At 37.0% G+C, this 25,291-nt stretch overlaps 1 protein-coding gene across 1 annotated transcript in view; it reads right to left on the bottom strand.

Moving 5' to 3' along the window:
• mov10l1 (Mov10 like RNA helicase 1) overlaps positions 1–25,291 on the bottom strand; it is a 308,056-nt gene that overhangs the window by 121,956 nt on the left and 160,809 nt on the right. Inside the window, exons 17-20 of the mRNA XM_065272934.2 lie at positions 12,135–12,281; positions 11,390–11,511; positions 4,728–4,827; positions 4,478–4,624 (exon numbers count right to left, since the gene is read on the bottom strand). Coding sequence (XP_065129006.1) covers positions 4,478–4,624; positions 4,728–4,827; positions 11,390–11,511; positions 12,135–12,281 — 516 coding nt within the window. The remainder of the gene's footprint in view (positions 1–4,477; positions 4,625–4,727; positions 4,828–11,389; positions 11,512–12,134; positions 12,282–25,291) is intronic.

Here is a 25,291-nt window from a genome sequence, read left to right as displayed (position 1 = left end):
TTGTGAATAGTATGCCATACAGACCCGTTTGCCACTGAACCTGCATTAACGACGACAGTGGGGCCTCTCAGCCTTAGTCAAACGGGTTGGCACGTATGGTCGGGTTGCGATTTTGGCGCTATCGTAAGTCTTATGAATAGTATGCCATACAGACCCGTTTTCCACTGAACCTGCATTAACGACGACAGTGGGGCTTCCGGCCTTAGTCAAACGGGTTAACACGTATGGTCGGGTTGCGATGTTTTTGGCGTTTTCTCCTGGTCCTGTAAATGGTATACAATATAGACCCGTTTGCCACTGAACCTGCATTAACGACGACAGTGGGGCTTTAGGCCTTAGTCAAACGGGTCGTCAGGTTTCATTTTCTCTTAAAGATCGAAAGGTGACCCTTATTTACCATATATACCCTCGCATTGGGCCCCCAATTTGCTAAATCCTCAACTGTGGATAACAATTATGCCGCAATATTTAGTCTGTCTGGAACTAAGCTGAGTTAAACCACATCACTGTGTGACACTTCAATACATATGAACGGCCGCTACGCTAATACGATTTTGTTTTTCTCTCCCTGTCTCGTCCTCGACCCGAGGACGAGACAAACAGACCCAGTCCCGGTAGATGTGAAAGTCGGCACACCTCTGATCTACTGGCTGTCCTTCAACGTTATGCCCAGCTGATACCTGACCAACGATCACCGGCAGAACCGCTTAATCTCCGCTAAATCTCCATTTCCGTTCTCCCAAGGGTTTTTCCCTCCTAGGACTTATTTTTCCTTGGATAAAAGCCCGGGGTTTTTTTTCTCCTAGGGGGTTTTTCACCCCGGGGAGGCAGCCTTTTTGGGCTTTACCTAGCTTCCTCTTCTATACGTTGCTTTAGTAATACCTGCAATTATAATATTGAGTCATAGCCGCAGCAAATTTAACTGCTCATGCTATCATGTATTTTGTTGTGCTATCTGTCGTTTTCTGTGCTTTTCACTGCTTCTATTTATGTAAAGCTGCTTTGAAACAATTGACTTTTGTGAAAAGCGCTATATAAATAAAATTGAATTGAATTGAATTAAAACCATGGTTTTACAACAGAAAACGTGCAACCGTGTTTTTGGCTACAAATACAATACTAATCATGGTAAATTTAGTAAGAGATGTAGTGTATTGAGTTGTTGTTAAACTCTGGTAAAATTTCTGTTTGACCATAGTAAAAATTAACACAGTGTTAGTGTTTGGTTGGTAGTAAAAAGCACAAAAGAAGAAGTGATCATCGTTGTCTAGACTCTTATTTGTGTTTTAGTACAAACACAACAAGAGATAAGCATGGTCAACTTATCAATGTTTGTTAACAGCCATTAATCCATCATGTGTTGATTGTGAAAGCAGCACAAAGGAATGGGTGGCCAGGCTTGGGATCGAATAAAACTTGCTGTGCAGAGATAAACGTGCGTAAATAAGGACTTAGATGTGCTGTTTGCAAAAGCGTCTTTTTTAAGAATACCAAAAAGTGCGTTAAATATCATGCCTCGTGTGTTTGTTGGTTTGTTTATGTAAGTGCCCGTCGTGTCTACTGTTTGACGGAAACACAAAGAAACTACTTTTCCCATTCAGATTCAGCTTTACTGGGGCGATATTAAATCATGAATAGGAAAACTGATATGTTTTTATGGTCTTGGTTTCTACTTGGTCTCAACTCCTAAAGGACTCGATCTCGACTCAGACTTGCTTCCTCAAAGACTCGGTCCTGACTTGGACTAGACTGTATTTTAAAACCAATGGACTTGTTCTCGACTCGGTCTCGACCCTTCAAAGACTTGGTCTTGACTCAGACTCGGCATAGGCGGTTTCGTCCCCATCACTACAGTCTGGAACTGAGCGAATATTAAACCACAATACTGTATGACACTTGCATTATACGTGAACAGCGCCTAGGATTTTGTTTCTCTTTCCCCATCTCGTCCTCGATCTCGAGGACAATGAGACTTGTTGCCGTGAAGTTCATCACTCCACTGATCAAGTGGCTTCCCTACTGGCTTTATTTTTTTACATGTTACTCTATTGCACACTGGCTTTCAAACTAGACTAACATTTATGGCATATTCACATGCATACCTGCAAACTCAGAAGGGCTGAAAAAGGTGACACATTGTATACGCGCCCGCAATTTGAAAATAAGGGACATTTTCTGGTGCTCACCGCGAGCAGACCTACCAACCCAAACAAGCTCCAGTATTCCTTACATTTTAAGACTGATGCTATAGCCTAAATTACAACACAAAATGGTATATATAAGGGGTGTCAAACTCATTTTACGCTGAGGGCCGGATGGTAAATAACGGCATGATTATTTAATTTATTAGCAAGAAAACTAGTGAAACACAAAGCTCTGTGAAAACTACATTTCATAATTCACACTCATACTGTACATACTATACACACAAATGTGCATCTGTACAAAACCCACTGGCATTAGGTTGTTAAGCATAAATTTAACTTCTTTTGCATTATACCTTAATGGCAAAATGATTTCTAAACCATTTACTTTTCTTTGTAATGAGAACAATCATTTAGAAAATGATGGGGCAGTGGCCCAAACCAAAAAGGGCACTAAGAGGGGTGATACTATTAGTATGGTTTTAAAAAAGTATTATAAATATATGATGTGTTACTATATTACTAGCATTAACTTAGACGGTTAACTAAGTGGTTACAAGTGATTATAATGGGAAAATATAATAAATAACAAGAATTAAAGTGTGACAATAAATATTCTATATGATTTATGCTGGCTTGATAAAGCTTTGAATCCATGTTTGCAATGTTGAACTACCTTTAGCAGCCTCCCTTTCCGTTCTCTGTCTTTATTTTGTGAAGGCATTGGTGGTTTTTGATTTTTTTTGTCTACAAAGTGTGCCAACAACAGCAAATTTAGTGTTTATATTAACTTAGATCTGATCGGGAACATTAAATCCATTAGACAAGCGATAATACTAAGAATGTGGTTATTTTGTTGATGTTTGCTTGCTAAGTTGTTAGCACTTTTAGAACACCGACAGCAAATCATTACCAGAAGAAATACTTCCAAAATAGTAATTCTGCGGTTTAACAACTGATATAATGTAATAAATCTACCTGTTAATGCAACGAACTTCAGAAACTGTCGTCTTCGCTCTCAAGGCAGAGAGTGGACACAGAGATGCTGCGGAGCGGGCGGGAAAACACGAAGTGGATTAGCGGAATCTGTGGATTTTTTGCGTGAGGCTAGTGACACGAGCTCAGATTGGGAATGTTTTTATTACTCCGCCCGGGCATTATTATTTTTGTAACGGAGGTTAAAATACGGGAGATTTACGGGAAAATAATAATACGGGAGGACGGCGGGAAAGGAGGGTAAAATACGGGACTTTCGCGGCCAAAACGGGATACTTGACGGGTATGTGTACGTGTGATTCACAAAACAAACGCACGCACCGAAAACGCGCTTACCCCTTTCTTTCACATGTGAAATCTATAAATCGCAAATTATCTTGAACTAGTATGCATCTGAACAGTTACAGATTTCCGCCTTTAAACGATGCGTAATTAATGCCATTGACATATAGAAGAGCGCATGTCAATGTTTAAACCATTTATGAGCAGCAAGAATGGCTTATATTTCAAAAACCTGCAGCAATCGGACAAGCAAAAGTGCCTCAAAACTAACCTCAAAACTAACGTCAGTGTCCATTAAAGTATCACCACAGAATTTATCCTCCTTAAACGGCCTCTGGTGGGTAGCGGTAGCGTGAAAAGTTTAATTCATCCGCGGGAAAGCTGATGCAGCCAAGGCATTTTTTGATAAGCTGCTGGCAACGTGAAGACCGCCCTTCACGTAACCCCATTTGTTCAGGTCCCATCCATTGACCAATCGGCTATCCTAACCTTAACCATGCTGTGATGACCAAAGAGCTTTTATTGTTTTTGTGAAGCAGACCGCAGTAGGTTTTTGAAACTCCCGTTTATGGGAAATTGAGACCCCCCCCCCCCCCTAAAAAAAAAACTCTTCGGATCTACATGATTCACGTGGATGACCTTTTTCAATTCAAAACGGCGATTTTCGCCGAAAAGTGACTAGTTTGCAGGTATGCACATGGGCCGTCAGCGCTAAAATACTTGATGGAGGGCATGTCTGAAGTGTGGCCAACAGCCTATCACAGTGGCTACAACACATGCTCCTCTGTTTTCCAGTCTTGCATAAAAGTAATTGGCTGGCTCTGCACTAGGTTATTGAATAAGACAATCTGACAGTCTGATGCCAGCGTTGGCCCTGGAAAGTTGAGAAAAGTTCAACTTCTTCCGCAAGCAACACCAGTGATGTGACGCAGCAAATTTACAATTTAGTTCGGCAACGCATAACGTCACCCATGCAAAGTAGCATGAGAAGCGTTAATGCTGACTCCCCCTGTGAATGTACCATTATTGGCTGCATTGGTAAATTATCTACTCACCAGTTTGGGATTGTAGCCTCTCTCACTACAACTGTAAAGTGGCAATCTCATCAGTCTTTCAAGGAAAGAAACTCCCAGTCCAAACGCAGAAGCAATTTTTGACTTTATTACTGGGCCAAGCTGCTTTGGATCACCAGCCAGCACAATCTAAGAAAGAAAGTGTTTACAATCCAATGACAATCTGCAATGTCTGAATGTGCAAAGTGTGTGTGTGTTCCAGTGGTAAATGGATAGACTGTTAAGGCTTTACCTGTCCACCTCCCTCGGAAAGTAAACCCAGAGGAATCAGAGTTTCAGGTTCAGTGGCCTGACCAGCCTCATCCAAAAACACGTGGGTAAAATGGCCATCACTGAAAGAATAAACGCATATATCTAAAATGAAGATAACCGTATTTAAGACACATTTAAAAATGTGCCTTTGACATCAAGGTTACTAACACATACTAACACAAAGTGATTCACACGTGCAAACCAGCATTATTTTAAAATTGTTCATGTTAGTTCACTGTGCATTAACTATATGTTAATGTTAATATGTTAACTAATATGTATTTTTTATGGATTAGTAAACAATGAAATTAACATGAACAAAGATAAATAAATGCTTATTGTTAATGTTTATTGTTAGTTCATGTAAGCAAATGCATTACCTAATGGTTAACAAATACAACTTTATTATAAAGTGTTATGATTTTTGTTGTACATCAAAACCACCCCTCTTCTGGTAAAAATGAACTTTTCTTAAAAGTCAATGAATGTACCACATCTAAATGTAACATTTTTGACAAGCCAAACAAGTAATGACATGTCTTAACAACATGTAATCAGAAAGATCAGGGAACTATGTGAAAAGTATCATCGTTCAAGGTTTTGTTAACTATAAATAATATAGGAAAAAATATCTTATACATGTTATGCACTGACCTGTGTGCTTTTTTCAGTTGCTTAAAAACATATTAATGGCAAAAGTCTCAGCACAAACTGGCCTACAATATTATATGAGCTACATGTATGTACATGTTTGTATTTTTGAGAGTAAAATGCTTATGCGTGGTTTTTGAAAAAGCCAAGTTTTTAAGTCACTGATTTAAGTCCATAAAACTCATTCTAAACATGTTTTCCCAAGACTTTTCAAAACATGATACTAGATTCTAGAGTTTTTTCTTCAAAGTGATGTGAAAATCATTCGGCCTGCTCATTCACATAAAAAAAAAAATATAGATTTACAATTTCTAAGACACTTTTGCTTGGGAAAGGCCGTATGCATGGAGGCGGGAAAGCTCCTGAATAATCAGTGATTGACAGCTCAGGAAACAAAAGAGTTGCATAATGAGCCACATAATGAGCCTTGTAGGAATGTTCAACAGGAATGTAACTTTCTCTGTAGTAAACCATGATAAGGTTTACTTGGGAATTTATAACAAAAATTAAATACACACAAAAAAAAAAAAAAAAAATATATATATATATATATATATATATATATATATATATATATATATATATATATATATATATATATATATATATATATAGTGTATAATACTCACCTAAAGGATTATTAGGAACACCATACTAATACTGTTTGACCATCTTTTTTTTGAGGATGGGTACATGGTGGTCATAAAGTAGGGCAGTTCCGAATACCATTTTTTGAGCTTCGAAGCTCTAGTAGAAATCAAATTGAATATTCGAAGCTTCGGAAGGAGTGGCTGAACATATTTTTCTCTGTAATAAAGGCAGGAATATCTGTGTGTGTGTGTGTGTCTGTCTACAGTTTTATTATGTGGCGAATGTGTTGCTGCGGACCCAAGGGAGTGTAGTGCCTTTTTTTCGTGCAATATGGACATGTGACACGTTTAGAATTAATCAACTTTAAAAATACTACAGAACAGCGCAAGCCGGAAGCGGCATGCCTGTCACGCGTCCTGCGAGAACAGCATTAGTGAAACAAATCACAAGAGCAATACTTTTAATAAAGTAGCCTAACATTTTTCTAACAAACAACCATTCCTGTATCAGAAATTAGCAGCACAGTAATTACTGACAACGTAAAGGGTAGGCTGTTTAAATAAAACAACAAAAATAAATGAACGAAGTTCAACAAACTGTAATAAAACTGAAGCATACTTTCAAAATCAAGTAAAAAAAAAGAATTTTATATATATATATATATATATTCGAATCTCAAAACTGAAAATCGAAAGTCAACCCACGGAACGAATATTCGAATATTCTGGTCCAGTCCTAGTATAAAGGGATGGACGTGGTCAGAAACAATGCTCAGGTAGGCTGTGGCATTTAAACGATGCCCAATTGGCACTAAGGGGCCTAAAGTGTGCCAGGACATCCCCCACACCATTACACCACCACCACCAGCCTGCACAGAGGTAACAAGGCATGATGGATCCATGTTCTCATTCTGTTTACGCCAAATTCTGACTCTAACATCTGAATGTCTCAACAGAAATCGAGACTCATCAGACCAGGCAACATTTTTCCAGTCTTCAACTGTCCAATTTTGATGAGCTCGTTAAAATTGTAGTCTCTTTTTCCTATTTGTAGTGGAGATGAGTGGTACACGGTGGGGTCTTCTGCTGTTGTAGCCCCATCAAGGTTGTGCATGTTGTGGCTTCACAAATGCTTTGCTGCATACCTCGGTTGTAACGAGTGGTTATTTCAGTCAAAGTTGCTCTTCTATCAGCTTAAATCAGTCGGCCCATTCTCTTCTGACCTCTAGAATCAACAAGGCATTTTCACCCACAGGACTGCCGCATACTGGATGTTTTTCCCTTTTCACACCATTCTTTGTAAACCCTAGAAATGGTTGTCCATGAAAATCCCAGTAACTGAGCAGATTAATTAGATAATTGCATTAATGAGAAACTGAACAGGTGTTCCTAATAATCCTTTAGGTGATTGTATGTTAATAAACTGCAAAAATATGATTGCATGTATAATCTAATAAAAGATTTTTACATTTTGCAGGATTTGTTACCTTTAACCCTTAATCAGTGTTCAAAAAGGATAACGTTTTTGGTGTGTTTTAAAGAGTGATTGCATATGGAAATATAAAAAATGGATATGGAAAACTATATATAATTATTAAAATAAAAAATATCATTTTAATTATTTAAATTTACTTCTCAACTATACATTTATGCTGTGTTTTTGTGGCAATTTTGAAGCGTTAGGGATAGAATACTGACATCTGCTGGTTTGTGGTAAAAACTGTAGAAATTATAATTAAATAAAGAAAGTGCAATGACCAAAGATATCTAATAGAGTTCCATAGGGACTAATTTTCACTTAATTTTTCTTGATGCTACAACTTCTCACAACTTTATGATATATATCATAGTAAATAAACCAATATAATACAAAACAAAACAACAGTACCAACAAACTGTTTAGCTGCCTTTTGTGTTATCTGCCCTTTCCCCCCCTCTTTCTCTCTGTGTGTGGGTGAGTGAGAGAAAATGCTTGTTCCATGTTGCATGTGTGAAATTTTTCAGATTTATGCCACATTTGTTTATTTTATTTGCCCATTTCTGTAAAAATACTCTCTGTTTTCCATTCATTTTTAATGTGGGGTCATTTTGACCCAAACACCTTAAACTGTAATTTTTTATACACCTTCAGAACAACCAAATCAAGCCCATTTTTTGTTCGTTTAGATAGATTATTTAGGAAAAGTTACAGAGTTTCATGCCCCCGAGATAACTGTAACACTTTTTAAAAAATGAAGGAAAAGTCCAGTGGGGTAACACTGATTAAAGTGCAACTTAACCCCTGGTCAGCGCCTGACTCCACCCACTGGCAATATTTAGCCCTTTTCACAAAGACATTCCGTAAAATACACGGGAAAAGGCATCCTGGATTTTTCCGGGATCCTTAGATTTTGTGTTCATTCACACTGCCATGATTAGCCGGCATCTATGGTCCCGGAAAGACATGTGACCTGTTGAAAGTCCCGTCCTCTCTTCTACGCAGCGTCTGAAGTTTGCATATTATTTATTATTTCTCTCTCCAGAAACCACATTTTTGTTTATGATAAGACTATAAAGGAGCGCGTGACGCGCCGTTCTAATGCTGGTGAATGATCTCAGCTTCTGAGTGGATATTTGACGAGCTCCCTGATCTCTGCTTTTATACAGTTTTCAGACATTTCTCATCGTGATTGTTTATATGCATTTAAAACCCGCATTTTGAGGAGCTGTAAGATATATCTTGTTGGGATGACGCGCGGGCAATGTTCCCTCTAATTTTTTTCAGCACTGAGCAAATTCTTTTTTTTCTGAGCGCACATTTTTAGTACTGTGAGCAATTCGCAACCACACGACCTGCCGAAAATGACCACGAGCTTGCGTTAACCATAGGAGATTCAAAGAGATGACAGTGTAGCGTGTAACGGGGTTTAGTGTATACACACGTATAATGTTCAATGTGGGCCTGTGTATCAGAAGAGAAAGGCACGGCTACTGGAGAGAGGAGAGCAGTATGACAGGTAAGTAAAAGATCAACACAGAGTCTTGGTTTCTGATTATTTGTAGATTTATATTGAAAATATTAATTTAAGAAAGTGTTTCTCTTTTCTGTATCTTGCTTAAGGAATATAAATCTCAAATACAAGAAACAATATGCAATAAATCCCAATACTCCTCTTTGAAATTTACCAGGTACCTGGGTTTAGCAGATTGAACCGTTCAACTCAAGCTGAAAATCAGTTCTCATATACTACAGAGCAAATATATAAATAAATAAATAAAATACTTGTAAAAGTGTAACACTGTTTCATTTTGTTTGTAATCCAAATTAATGATTCACTTAAATGACTCAGTTGGGTTGAATTCATGAATCAATTGACTCGGTTCAAAGGACCGTTCCTTTAAATAGTTTAAATAGTTCAGTTCAAAGTAAGTGTCCTTTGAAGAAAATCAAAGAAAATACGGAAAATGAAGTTTCAGCGAATTCACGTCCTAGTAGTTGTCCGAAACAAAAAGGAAAAATATCCTCCTACCAGTTCTGATGATTCAAAGCACAGTTCTGGTTGTCTCGCCTTTTTGTATACACCTTCAGTATATACTTAATTGTCTCGCGTGTCCAAGATGGAGCAGGAGAACTTTACAGATGTTCGCAATTCTCACAAAAAAACCCAGCCTTGTAAAAACACAAGGCAGAACAGTAATTAATATTCAATTCAACAGATTTATCAATACTCATCATGTAAACATTTCAAATAACAACCTAACTCAGGGTTTCAACACTTATTGAACGTATGTTATTTTTTCACATTTACGTTACTTGACTGTTAACTTTCAAATGTAAATAGCTTCAGCTCGTTCGTTATATACCAACGGCCAATGTAAACAAACTAACAAAACTCATAGTTTGCTGCCAAATTTGCAACACTTATGCCATAATGTCAAGTTAATATTTAGAATATAACTCACCAAAGCATACATTTTAACTTCTTATTTAAAAGAAGAAGTTCATTCGAAGTGTTTTGATGCTCTGTGATTCTGAATCTGCCTCCGTTCTAATTCTCTATTTTGCTCTCTCCTCACTCTAGCGACAGCTTTTCCAAGTTATCACATCACTTCAGGAATCCAATAATTTGTTTTAAATCACTGTTTTGAATCACTTTTTCCTCTTAATAAATATTTTAGTTTCTTGAGATCGCCCCGTGCAGCTGCTCATCTGACTCGCTCATCTGACTCGCTCTCACTTTGTGCTCGTGCTGGAAGCGGCACCTGTGTGAACTGAATGCGCTGCTACCATTGGCTCATAAAAGTGTCTGTCACCGTAGCAAGATCAGCGATTGGTTGAAAGTTTCTTCTCCTTCTAGAACACTCGCCTTCACTCTCTCTTAATTCTTTTACAACAGCAAATGCATCAATGTTTATGTGCGGTCTGAAAAATGTGCGCGGTCTGACAAATCTATTGCGCGGCCACTTTGATTGGCCTGCGCGGCCGCGCACGCGCGCAGCTTAAAGGGAACATTGCGCGCGGGCATCTTCGTTTATTATAGCTCAAATGAGCACGTGACGTGACAAGCTAACTTACCTGATATCTGCTTCAGTCCAGTTTGCTGACATTTCTCGTCGTGAATGTTGTAAATCTCTCATTTTAAAGAGTTGAACCAACTTCATGTTGCCATGACACGCGCGTCCTCACTACGGCACGTGCTTCATTGTTTATGCGTCTCATTTATAATTTCCTGATAACTGTTTCAATCTAGTTTGCAACATTTCTCGTGGTGAATGTTTATATGCATGTTATCTCTCGTTTTAAGGAGCTGAACCATAACTTTTGATGTGATGCACTACGACACGCCCATTACGGCATTGTTTCGGCTTCTTGTTCACGCAGAGGGTTTTCCGTGTATCTGACTAGGTCCTCTTTCCAGCAACGATCCCAGAAGATTAACGGGACGAGTTTGTGTTCACACAGACGCTTGTCTGGCAATTTTACGTGTATTTTCTGGCAAAGCTCTGTGTGAATGAGGTTTTTGAAAAATGCAAGAAAAGTGGGTAGATCCCAACAGAGATAGAGGGGACGAACTAAGAGTGTGGTGAGATTGTAACAAGGCCGTGGTGATCTTGAACCTGCTTACGTCACGAGTTATTTTTTGGACCCACCATCCAATAGGAAAATTCAACTGCAGTAACCACCGTTCAACCTGAAGAGGGCAGCACTCAGACGTTTTTACACCATATATTGTAGTATTGAAACACTTTATATCTAAATGTCAAAAAGTTACTAAAATCAATGAACAGCACTTAAAAAGCCCCATTCTTACAGATCATTAACTAAACAAAGTTGGTTTAGGGTTTAGTTACGCTTTAAGGATTAATAACCCCTTAACCGACTTTTTATACCTAACCCAGTTGCGTTATACAAGCATCTCACCGTAGGCCGATCTGGTACATCATTCCAGCACTGGAACATGTGCTAACAACAATACGATGAAAACTGGCATGTCGAATATCTTCACCAGCCCTCGCGTACTGACGTAACTCCTCTGGCATAGACTGCAATTCACAAAACATAATTAAGATTACAGTTATTTATGGCTGTAGAGTTATTAAGATGTTCCACATTTTATGTGTTATGATCCTCCACAATTTTTATCTGAAAGCTGTGTTAAATTTCACAACTTACTTCCAACAATAAATTAACTTCAAATAAAAAGGATTTGGTCTGAATATTTGAAATTAGCTATCACAAAAATATAACTCTTCAAACATATTCATTATTTTTATCTTGTAACAATACATTTTACAAAACGTCTAAAATACATGACTTGCCCAAACGCAGTCACTAAGATGAGACCTTAAGGCAGAAGTATAGCCGGAAGAGTGCGCGCATACTGTACGGGCACTGCCAGATCTTTCAAACCCTGCATACAGTGTATGCGTAGGTGGCACATGCAACTACAGGAGAATGTAGTATGTAGCCCAGGAGATGCATTACATTTTGTTGCACTAAGGTACACTAAGGTTGCTGTAGTAAGTATTGTTATTACATTAGCTAACATGGTTCACACATACAAAGTATTTTGTTTCAAGGCATAGGAAAACAAATAAAGCGGATACTTGTAAGATCCAAGATAAATCAAGTTGAAATGCTTTGACAGCAGAAGAGATTGCAGCACCTCTTCAGGCCTGCAGGTAGCATTGACTCGCGCCAGACTGGCAGTGTTCAGGTATCCGCTCTGATGCAGGCGCAGACAGATGAGGTCAGCGGCACTGTTTGATGGCGTGCAGACAAGCACACGGCTGCCAGGGATGTGGTGATGCACCTGTACATAAACAATTGCTCAATTCACCAGAACATGATATGCTTCATACTTTGTGTTTAATTAACTCAATCAACTATTACATACATGTATGCAAGACAACCACAAGTACTTGTAGAACTGAACTAGAGTCGTAACCCTATAAGATACTATAACCGTCTAAAAAAAACGTAGTTTCATGGCAGAGAGTATTAATCAATCAGTTTTTGCATAATCATCAGTTACGATGACATTAGGGGTCCTGTTTTGAGATACATGCAAGCTAAAGTGGAATATGCAATAATGTTGCTATCAGAGTATAAAAGTTGTGCAAAGTTCCACAGAATAAAACACCTTTTAACCCTCTGGAGGCTTTTAGTTTATTGTCCCCTTTTGACCTGCACTGACATTCGTGTTTTTTTCAGTTGCTTGAAAACATAAGTCTCATAACACTGTGTTCAAGCACAAAATGGCTACAATAATATGTGAGCAACATGTTTTTAAAGAAGAAATGATGTTGCATGGTTTTTGTCACTGATATACTGCAAGTCCACAAAACCCATACTAAACATGTTTTCACAAGACTTTTTAAAACAGGACCTGGCGATCTAGTTTTTTTGTGATGTGAAAATCATTCCATCTACTCATTCACATAAAACAATATATTGATTTTGACACTTAGGCAGGCCATATGCGAGGAGGCGTGAAAGCTCCCGAATTATCTGTGATTGACACCTGAGTAAACAAAGACCTGCATAATGAGTCTTTTAGGCAGGAATGTGAGGCCCTGTTTATATTAGAGCATTTGCGTTTTAAAACGGCATTTTAAAATGAAAACGATCCTCGTTTATACTGGCATTTTAAAAAGAATCTTCATCCACACTATACACGACCATAAACGCATGAAACATGACCAATCATGCGCATAAAAGTGTAAAATAACTTATTACTCCAGGGGTCTTCAACGTTTTTTGGGTCGGGGACCCCTTAGATAAGAGAGGCATGGAGCAGGGACCCCCTAATACTAAATGTGTAAAACAAAGATATTTAAGTAAGCAGTAAGGTACGAGAGGCTGCCTTTTCGTATTAGGCACAATGCAAAGTGGAGTAAAGTACAACTGATGACCAATCAGAATCAAGGACTGGAACTGTTTTATAAATAGAAACAAACCATATTGTCACACAGCCATACTATATTAAAATGCATAATTTTTTTGTTAAAGTAGATTTAGTTTTTATATTAATATAATAATAATAATATTATTATTATTTTAAGGTATTTGCAGTGTAATATATTTTCATTTTACTGTAAATTGGACAAGGGCTTTCAGTTTATAAAGAAGACTGATCATGGTGAATGGCACAAAGACCGTCTATTCTGGTGGAGATAGAGGTTGTTTATAATTCTGAGGTCTACTGCCTTTCTCTTGTATCATCATTGTCACGAGTTTAAGTAACGCAGGTTTATTTTCTGTATAGCTTCATATCAGACTCAGGAGAACAACATGCAACGAGTCCGAGCACATCTCTTTGGGGAAACTTTTTGAGAGGCGGATTTCAACCTGACTATGAATCGGTGTGGTGTCATTTGCCTGTTGAATTAGCGCTTTAAATCTGAACCGCGTGAAACACCCGTCCAAGTTCAGAAATATAGATGAGACAACATGTTCCAATGATTCTAAAATGACATTCTGAAAGAAAGACACACATAAGATTTACCTGTTTTATGATGACTTTTCTGTCGCTACTGCTGCTTCCTGAGTGGACATTTATAATCTTTAGATATTTTATGTTTTGTTCAGCTGGCTAAACTGAACGCGCGCCTTCAAACCTATGCGGCCACGCACATGCACAACTTAAAGGGGACATGTAACGTTTTGTACATATATTTTACGTTTTAAGCAAAAAATAACTTGTTGTTAAACATCATTTGGCAGAACCCCCTGCAGTTCCATCACGGACCCCCTCGGGGCCACGGACCCCCGGTTGAAGACCCATGTATTACTCTAATAATAGCTTACCTTTGCGCGTTTATGCAGCCTAGGGGTGTGCGATATTGACAAAAAAATCATACCTGGGTCCTTTGCTGGCAACTATAACAGACACTATTTTTGAACCTATAAAAATGTGTTTGGCAGGGCTCGCAAAATCGCTAGCCCGACGTCCCGGGGCTATTGTGAATTCCTGTCGGGCTACCAAAATGTATCTTTGCCCTGCCCGTCGGGCTATGTTGGGTAGGAAATATTTTAATGTTTTTGCTTTGTCTCAGATTTAGTTAGGTAATTGTATTGTACATATTTCGGTGTCCTCTTGTCAGTCATTATCCTCACGTAATAAGTGAAACTGTCAGGAAATGAAGTGAAAGCATAAATAAACCCATCATTTAATGTGCACTTCTGAAATGCGCGCGACCCTCTGCACGCGACCCTCTGAACGCGCTTCTGCCGGCTTCGCTCTTCACAAGCACCTGCCTGCTCTTGTGCTCAGCGTGAACTCAAGTCATTTAAAAAAAAAAAAATACTTCATAGACTAACATTGTTTTAGCGGTTCTTTTTTCTTTCTTCAGGTAGTAACTTAAATATATGAGAAGGAAAATTGATTTGAGTGATTTCCGATCGATTTGACACGTCTACACTATTAAAGGAATAGTCTACTCATTTTCAATATTAAAATACGTTATTACCTTAACTAAGAAGAGTTGATACAGCCCTCTATCATCTTAGTGCGTGCACGTAAGCGCTGGAGCGCGCTGCTACACTTCGATAGCATTTAGCTTAGCCCCATTCATTCAATGGTACCACTCAGAGATAAAGTTAGAAGTGACTAAACACATCAACGTTTTTTCCTAAAAACTTTTTTTTTCCTACTTCGACTCGGCGCAGTAACACTCTCCCTCTCCCATTATGAGAGGGAGAAGGGAAGCGGATTTTTCAGGCGAGTTGAAGTACTCTCAAAAGTGCTATTACGCCATACAATATAGTTCCTCTTTTAAATCCGCTTAGAAAAGCGCTACGTTTTATTTTGTACCACCAAACTTGCTCGTATAACTACTCGTCTTAAATAGGAAAAACGTTGATGTGTTTGGTCACTTCTAACTTTATCTCTGAGTGGTACCATTGAATGAATGGGGCTAAGCTAAATGCTATCGAAGTGTCGCAGCGCGCTCCAGCGCTTACGTGCACGCACTAAGATGATAGAGGGATGTATCAACTCTTCTTAGTTAAGGTAATAACATTTTAATATTGAAAATGAGTAGACTATTCCTTTAAGAGAATATGATGTTTGAAGCTTTTGATAGGTGACTAAACAGCAGTGGTAAGATATTACGTTTACCTAAAGCGAATAGAATGTGTGTTTGTCATTTCGTTTTACCTCAGAGTCTAACATTATTCTAGCGAAAATAAACGGCTATGGTAAGATCTGTTAACCTAAAGGGAATTAAATGTTTATTCCTTTTTAATAAATATCTGTTTTAAGTCTTCTATATTGTGTTAAAGTCACTGGTTGTTTATATATTTGATAAAATACCATGTTATCTAAATATGTGTTGAGGTATTTTATTATATTAAATTAAATTAAAAATAACCTGTGTTATAATACATTCATATAATATAACATTCAGTAATATAACATTCAATTATTCTAACCTTAGGGGAACGTTAAAATAACCTAAAAATAACATTAGGGGAATGTTTATTTTCTTTAAGAAAACATTCCTTGCTATTAAACAAAATCCTTGGAAAATAACATTCTAGAAACCAAAAACTAATGTTAGGGGAACGTTTTGGGTAACAAATTGTTAGCTGGGGATGGGCAGAAATAGTTGGCTTACATGGAAATCCAGGATTTATCAATATTCTACATTAAACAGTGTATTTTTTATTCGGGCTACTTGAATTCATTTCGGGCTACCAAAAATGAAAGAGTGACTGCCCGAAGGGCTATCAGGGATTAAAAAATTTTGCGAGCCCTGATTTGGGAAAGTCTTATATTGTTCTAGCTCCCCCCTACAACATATTAATATGATTAATAGGTTAATTTTGATTTTATAACTAAACAGAAAGGTCTTTATGATTTAAAAAGAAAGCATTCAAGTGAACAGTACAAAACGAACTTGAAGCAAAAATACATTTCAGCAAATGCAAACTTCAATCAAACATAAGAGGTGAAGTATTGCTTTAGCCTACAGAAATGCTTATTGCATTCATTTTTAAAAGTGTGCGAGGTCCGTGCACGTCCTCCGCTAGCAACACAGAAATAGCTAAAAGCGCAAGCGGCTAAACGAGCATTAAATATTAATGACGTTGAGTTTATTGTTTTTATTAATTTATATTCACAAAACTTATAAACAAAACATAGATTAAAATTAAGAGACAAATTATCTGAAAAAAAAAATTCATTTTAAAGTAGAAAACAAAACTTAAATTAAACTCGAAAATAATGTCTGATGCATTACAATTCTCCCTTCATATTGGCCTTTACAACGCCCTATATGGCGTTTAAAATTACAGTCTATCTTTCGTAATAAGCTAACTAAATTTAAACAAAACAAACACATTACAACAATACTCAAACCCAACAATACTCAAACATAAATATAAAACAGACATTATCTATAAGGATACATGTTAAAACAATCCGATATAGCGTTTATAATAGCTGGTTGGTAGATGTTTACTATTTTTGGCAAAACCTCCGTTGCAAACCTCCATTTACCTGAATAAAATAATTTTTACTTTGAAAATGATGCGCTGTCACATTAATATCAGCTGTTCGTTTACATAAGACTCCGTCTACGTTCATTTACACTCAGCGCACCGTCTGAGTTCTCAAACTAAAACAGGGTCTGCAGCGTTCGCGAACAAATCCGTTTATGAGGGTCTAAAACGGTGATGTAGTGTAGACGAAAGGCGTAAACGTAGCAAAAGTAACGCGTTTTAAAGGATAAACGCATTAATGTAAACATAGCCTGAGAGGGAACTCTATATAACCCAAATATTACCAGAACAAATAAGGGTCAAGGCACATTTTGAGAACACAGCCGTAACTGTATACCTTTATAAACAACCAATATTATGGGGCGTTTTGTGGAAAATATTAAAAAGGAATTGCAAATTGTATTTGTATTGTGTTTCCTACTTGTGGGTGTAAAAACTGTGACTTAATTCAAACGCAAAAGCAAAGCAAATTTTAAATGGAAAAGCAATGTCCATTTAAAAATTGCAATTCCTATGTCTTTTGAGTTATGACGCAGCCATATTTTAATCTCAATTTCAATGGACTCTATGCACGCTTAACTTCCGTGTTTGACTCAAGGCTGCTCTTTAGTTTTCAGTACGGGATATTTAAAGCGAAGTGATGACAGAATTTTTGTTTGCTGGATTTACCCAAATTTACAACCTGTGATTTGTGAAGAATTGTCCAGATGTGCAAACTCGAGAAAGGTTGCAAGTTTTGTGTGTCGTCTTATCTCTGTAATCATTAAGATATGTTCAGGTAGCCTGTCCTAGCAGAGCTTACATTGTGCTGTTTTTACGATTCGAACAGCAGGCTAATCATGTTAGTAATATATTACGTCTTTGCAATGTTGTCTTAAAGTGTCAGGTAAAATAAGAGACTCATTTTCACGTCAACATTTTTACTTGGTTATTTTTGAGTTAGTATCTTGATACATTTGAGGATCTAAAGAACAAAGAAAAAAAGACTTGACTATTGTAAAGTCAGTTTTAGAAATCTATATTTTTCCCATTATTTGTTACCCCGTGTGTTTAGTTTGTTGTGTGTGTGTGTGTGTGTGTGTGTGTGTGTGCGCGTGTGTGCATGTGTGTGCGTGTGTGCATGTGTGTGCGTGTGTATGTGTGTGCGTGTGTGCGTGCGCATGCGTGTTTTTATTTTTCCCTTAAGTTATTCTTGTTGTCATTGATATTAATTTTCTATTTGTCCTTTGCATTTGTTATTAATAAATAATACATAAATCACAAAATACGAGTTTTTACTGTTCTAACATTTAGCTTGTATAACCAAAGATGTTATCGTCGCTAGTACTAATGATAACAATTATTTGTATATCAACAACAGATTAATAGCACTGTTATCAGTGCAATTTCTATCTAAAAGTAGTTGTAATGCAGATACAGGGTAGCAGTGAAGAAGTTGGCATGCTTTTCAGTGACTCTCTGGAAACACTATGACACAGCAGTGGTGGCTAGAAGTTTGGTCCTACCGTCTTTAAAAATATACTTTCATACGTCTAAATGTCATTATGGTATTAAGTGTGGAGTATAAGTTATTTCTATGTAAAGTAAACAAGCATCAACAAAATTAGCTTAATATCATAGCGCTCTATCACTGGCGGAAGTAGTCTAGTATCCTGAGATTTTACCAGAAACACGTCAAGTGCCGCCGTGCATAGAGTCCATTCACCATTTGCTATTTCACTTCCTCAAGTGTCGCATACGGATCCTGCAAAAACTCAAATAAAAAACGCAAACCCCTTTGCATTTGCGTTTCAAATGCCTGCACTTAAACTTGTCAATCACAGTGTTGAGGTGGCACCAGAAAAGCTAAAATGATAACACAGAAAAAAATGTTATATACATTAAATTACATGTTACCTCAGTTAAATTTCAGCAATTATTAACCAAATCAGATAAATCACTAAGCATTCTTTTTATTTGGAAGTAGTATCACTCACAGTCACCTACATTATAGAGTCTAGATTATATGGGTGTGCGGGGCAAAAAATAATACGGCATTTTTTCATCATGTTTTTTTTTGTTACTAAGTTGGGTCTGTAGTAGGGCTGGGCAAAAAAAAATCGATTTTTCGATTAATCGTTTTTTTAAAACGTGGTCGATTAAAAATCGATTCTCAAAGACCAGAAACGTTTTTTTTTTTCATATTTATTTCCGCAAACATTAAAAGGAGGTATGGAAGCATTTTAGATTTCGCAAGCAAGACGTGTTGTGGCTTTTAATTTCTTTTTATTAATTACCCACTTGTAAACTGCTGTTCACTGTTCTTTTTTTATTAATATAGTATTTGTATTAAATCTATTTTCATTGAGTTGAATCGAGAATCAAATATAAAAACCTACCTAAGAACCGGAATCGAAATTTAACCGAGAATCGAAATCGAATCGTTTTGATAGCTTGTGAATCGAAATCGAATCGTTTTGATAGCTTGTGAATCGAAATTGAATCGATCTGGAACATCTGAATCGATACCCAGCCCTAGTCTGTAGGTTACCAAATTCAATGCCATGTCATATTAATCAGTGTCTTGTTGACTAAAACATAGCATCATTTTGAAAAATGTCTGCAGCTCTTAGCAACTTTTTTCATGGGCTTGAAAATATTTTGACGTAGCGTGGTTAATTGTAATGCTGTGTTACAACCAGAGATGTATAAAGTACTAGCGACCCAGACTTGAGTAAAAGTACAAGTGCTCTATCAAAAAAGTGACTTGAGTAGAAGTTGAAGTGCTCTTTAAGCACAGCACTTAAGTGGAAGTACTAAAGTATTAAACATGTTTTGTACTTAAGTATTGCAAGTAGTTTATTTTAAAATATACTACTCAAGTACTGAAAGTAAAAGTACAAGTATTGTGTAATGTAGTTATTAAAGAAAACAGTCAAAAGTTTGAATATAATATTGTTTATATTATTTCTAATGTTTAAGCTAAAGGACACTTACAATTCCTTTGGCTGTAGCAGGAGTACAAGGACATGAATGTTCAGATAATTCAGATTAATTTAACTGATATGGCGATAGAGAATTCAGAATTAATGAAATATTAGTCGATATAATAGTAATTGGTAAAGGTACAAGGTGTTTCATTGAATTTAGGTTTCCTTCTTTCGCACACTCGCCCTTTCTTGCGCATTCTCTCTCTCTCTGTCTTTCTCGCGCACTTTGGTTCTCTCTTCGCTTCACATTTGTCAACAACCCTGGCTCATATTTGTGAGTGAGAGGTCGGGAGGGGTCGCCCTTCACTATCTCCAATTGGTTCAGACCACCATGTGACCATGATTCGTAACATTTGAGAGTAACGAGTAACTATGCAGCACATAAAAATGTATTGGAGTAAAAGTATTAAACTCAAAGAAAAAATGTACTGAAGTAAAAGTGGAAGTAGGAGAAAAAAATTATACTTCAGTAGAGTACAGATACTGTCTTTTAGTACTTAAGTACAGTAGTGAAGTAGTTCTACTTCGTTACTATACATCTCTGGTTACAACTAGCCCCTACCCTAACGTTAGAGTAATTCTTGCCATTGTTTTAAATAGGCTACACAGGAATGATTGCTGGCTGCCAACAAAATTAATTTGCCTGTCTTATAAAAAATTGTGTGTCAAATTTATTTTTGTTCATATCTTTAATATTGATTGAATAAGGTCACGTCAAAGATTGAAATCATAATGAAATGAATGGCTAAAATCAAAATTTGATGCTCATTATCTAAGAATTTCATTTTGAAACTGTAGTATGGTTATTACAGACTGGGTCACATATAAAAAAGTTTTTTTATTATTGTTTTTAATTTCATAATTGTGCTGCTTTTTCTCACATATTTAGACATTTGTATCCGTTTATAATTGAACTATTGTTAGAAAAGGACTGGATGAATGAATAGTGGATACCTGTCTATTATAGACATATACTATAAACAATATCCACTTCAAGTATATAGACAAAATAGTATTGAAATATTTGCCTGCAAACTTAATTTTTAGCAAGCAAGTTTTACCACTAACCCCTGCCTGTTACAATTAACCCCACCTATTGGGTAAGTTGTTACGTTTGCACTTCTGTCATATTTGGTGTAATTGTCCAAGAATGGTCAGTACAAGAAACAAACTTCAGATGTTTATTTGTAGCAAATATGTGTGTGTTGCTTGTGTAAAAATATAATTAATCAAACTCAAATATTTTTTGAATGATTGAGCCAAAACCAAAAAACGTTAGGTTGTGCCCCACTCTCCCCTACTATTAGAATTAACTTATTTCAGCTAGTAAACAAGTTACAAGATATTATTTTAAAGCATTTTAATGACAAAACATTCAGATCTCATTCTGTGTTATAAACAGATATGATATCAGCTAGTGAATAAGTATCAAGTAAACGCTGGCACATTACCTTAATTCATGTTATCTTATAAATAAAATTAACCATGGTTTTATTTTAGGAGTGATTGGTTATGGAAGGATGTAGAAGACAGGTCAGCTGGGGTATGTGTTTTAACCACAAAAACCACTCGCTTCTTTCGTTCTCTTTCAATAAATAACAGATTCTTTCTTTAGGGTTTTAGAGCATCAGTCCACATTGATTTTTCTTGCCCTATCCAGAAAGCTCACACTTGCAGCTTTTATCCTGTCTCCCCACACCAGTTACTGATGAGAAACAGATCTCCTGTTGCACCTGAAATTTGGTCACCGCTCATCTCTCGGTCCTGGCACCAGTTGCTGACTCCATTGAACCATGCCATCCTTTTACCACACCATGAATTTTGTGAAACAGATTTAAATTTTTATAACTTCTGTTTTACTGCAAATCGTATCAGTTATGTATGTAACCACGGTTCCCTGATGTAGGGAACGAGATGTGTCGATGATGACAATATGGGGTGTGTAAGGATTTTGTAACCCTGGTTTCCCTTTCTGTCGTTCACTCGACGTTGTGTTGATGACGACAGTATGGGGTGTGCTCTTCAGAGCCAATCTGGTCTGACCTGTGTGTAAAACGCCAATGAAATTGCGCAAATGGTATTTGCATACCAATCTCCACCCACCCTTATGTCTATAAAAGGAGATGCCATGCAACATCTTGTTCCCTTCATCAGGAAACCATGGTAACATACTTAACCGAGATGTTTCCTTTCTGTCATTCACTCGATGTTGTGTCGATGACGACAGTATGTGGTGCCTATGTGAAACACCACAACTCTGTCTAATGTCTTGACATAATAAAGCAAGCATAAGCAGGTATAACGTGCCTTGCTGCTGCTAAATGTTATCAAAACCTTCCAGTAAGGTGTACGGGTGTCCTCATCCAAGAAGAAGAAACAGACCCCTTACCAGTAGCACCAGCGGAGCGTTTTAAGGCAGATAGCCAGGAACATATAAGAGATATTAAAGAAGGGCACTACGGAGACCATACCTCACCCACTGGGGGAGCTCGTATGGAGACAGACAATGGTCTCGCCTCATGAGGAGAACGCCTGTCCAAAAAATGTGTCGTTAACACAATGTGGAGAAGACACTGAAGCGGGTATACCACTGGGGAACACTATCTATCCAAGATAGTGAAGAAAAATGACGGGAAACAGTTCACAGTACTGGCATAATTCAGACAAAAAAAACTGAACCAATAAAGACTGCTCCGCTCAGTCTGTCTTGGAAAGCCAATGATGGAAAAGGTACAAACCCATTCATTTAGAAAGAAATGTTGGTATAGGACCCTGCCCACCTAAGAAGATCTGAGTCAGCATGGATTTAGCGCGTTTTTAAATCCGCAGGGGGGCCGGGCAGAGCGAACATCAGTAGTACAAGGTGTGTGCAGGGCGGACTGGCCACTGTCATCACATGACCTAACGGCGGCAACCCACTGCCTTTTTGGCTTTATCTAACAAATATGTAGCGCAAAGGAGAAGCAGAGAGAGACAGACGCAGCGAGATGCTGCAAAATCACAGAAATATTCGCCAAGAAGGGAGCAGGTCAGTCAAGTTACCATTAAAAGACACGCGTCTATATATTGCGGATTAACATTACATGTTTTAAAGTCAGGTGCTGGCGTGATGCATTGCTTTATGTACAGTTGTTGCTCTGAACGCATCAGCCAGATAATTTCATGCAGCGAAACACCGGGTGATTGGGAAGTTTATCCTTTTATAAAACTTGTTTTTAATCTAATAATATAATTAAAGTATAGATTATTAAATGTGTTTGTTTCATTTAAAATATTAATATTTCAACATTTGAACTCCTTCCTTTTCAAAAGTGCATGCCACCTGTGTATTTGTCTGTGGTATGGTAGTATACATTGTGTAATCCTAGTAAGTTTTTGAGGGTTCACCTAGTACGACAGTATAGACATAGGGGCTGTTTCCCAGACAGGGCTTAAGTCTAGTTCAAGACTAAAATGCCTGTTTGAGTTTTAGTTCTTAACTAAAAGTAGCTTGCACTAACATAAAATAAATCAGTCACATTGTTTTGTCTCAATATGCACACCTGTAATATTTTTGTAAGGTATGCTTGTAAAAACTACATAAGCATCCTAATATAACAAGGCCTAGTCCTGGATTAATCTAAACCCTGTCCTGAAAACCACATCATACTGCACCTTGACAACTCCGTATTAAGGTAGATCACTTGTTGGTCAGTCCCCTTTCCTATATTTTAGATCTGTATAAATTTGTTCGCAGACTAACACAGTGGCTGTATCAACTAATAATATTAACCTATAAAATAATTGACAATAAAACAGTAAAAACAGTAAAATGATGTGTTTGTACTGGAAACGTGTGCCGTGTATTTGCACAGTGAATAATGAATCAAGAGATCTTCGTTGTAAAAAAATCTCGGTCACACTTTATTTTACAGTACGTGTACTTACCTTGTACATATATGGTTAATAAGTTGTACTTACCGACAAATTTGTGGTACTTACTTTTATGTATCTACATGGTAATTAATTGGTATCATTACTGTACTTACCAGTGGTACATACTTGGTAGTTATTATGTAACTCTAGGTAAGTGTTGGGTAATAACATATACATACTTATAGTGTAGGTATACTGTAACTAACGAGAAACATTACTGTACTTACAAATAAATGTACAATATAAGTATTTAGTATTTACAGGCAAGTTAGGGTAAATGACAGATATTTAAAGTGTACATATATGATAACTAATATCAAACACTACTGTCCACAATAAGTGTGTGGTACCTGTAGGCCAGTGTAAGTTAATGACTGGCAAATATGGTGTATGTATACTGTAACTAACGAGAAACTCTACTGTACTTACAAATTGTATATACACAATAAGTGTGTGGTACCTGCAGGCAAGTGTAAGTTATACTTATACCATACGTATATGATAACTAAGAACAAACATTCAGATGTGCCATTTTGGTACTCAGACTCAGTATTGACTTTGTCCTTTAAACCAAGCATTAAATAACCGTATGCATTAACTACTGGGTACATTCACTAGTACATCCATGATAACTGCATGGAAACAGGACTGTAAAATAAAGTGTTGCTTTTTACACAGTTATTACATAGGACCTACCACCTGAGATTTAGCATCATATACATGTCACTGAGAGGCAAACCACGCATTAACTACTGGGTATATTCACTAGTATGTCCATGGTAACTGCATGGAAACAGGACTGTAAAAGAAAGTGTTGCTTTTTACACAGTTATTACATAGGACCTAACACCTAAAATATAGCATCAATTACATGTCACTGTGAGGCAAACCCAACCATTGACTATCATACGCATTAACTACTGGGTACATTCACAAGTACACACTTATTGTGTATACAATTTGTAAGTACAGAAGTGTTTGATATTAGTTATCATATATGTACACTATAAATACCTGTCATTTACCCTAACTTGCCTGTAAATACTAAATAATTAAATTGTACATTTATTTGTAAGTACAGTAATGTTTCTCGTTAGTTACAGTATACCTACATTATAAGTATGTATCTTTTATTACCCAGTACTTATCTAGAGTTACATAGTAATTACCAAGTATGTACCACTGGTAAGCACAGTTATGATACCAGTTAATTACCATGTAGATACCTAAAAGTAAGTACCACACATTTGTCGGTAAGTACAACTTATTTACCATATTTTTACAAGGTAAGTACACGTACTGTAAAATAAAGTGCTAAAATCTCAATTCCCAACTGAATTTTCTGGTCCCATATGAAACACAGGGAATACAATGGAATAGTGGATTGCAATAAGGTAAGTAGTATACAACCCTACCCTAATAGTCAAATAAT

The sequence above is a fragment of the Paramisgurnus dabryanus genome, chromosome 6, assembly GCF_030506205.2.
Source record: "Paramisgurnus dabryanus chromosome 6, PD_genome_1.1, whole genome shotgun sequence".
In the NCBI taxonomy this organism is placed as follows: Eukaryota; Metazoa; Chordata; class Actinopteri; order Cypriniformes; family Cobitidae; genus Paramisgurnus; species Paramisgurnus dabryanus.
Note: the sequence above shows the minus strand (reverse complement) of the source record. Positions and strands in the feature narration are given on the sequence as shown.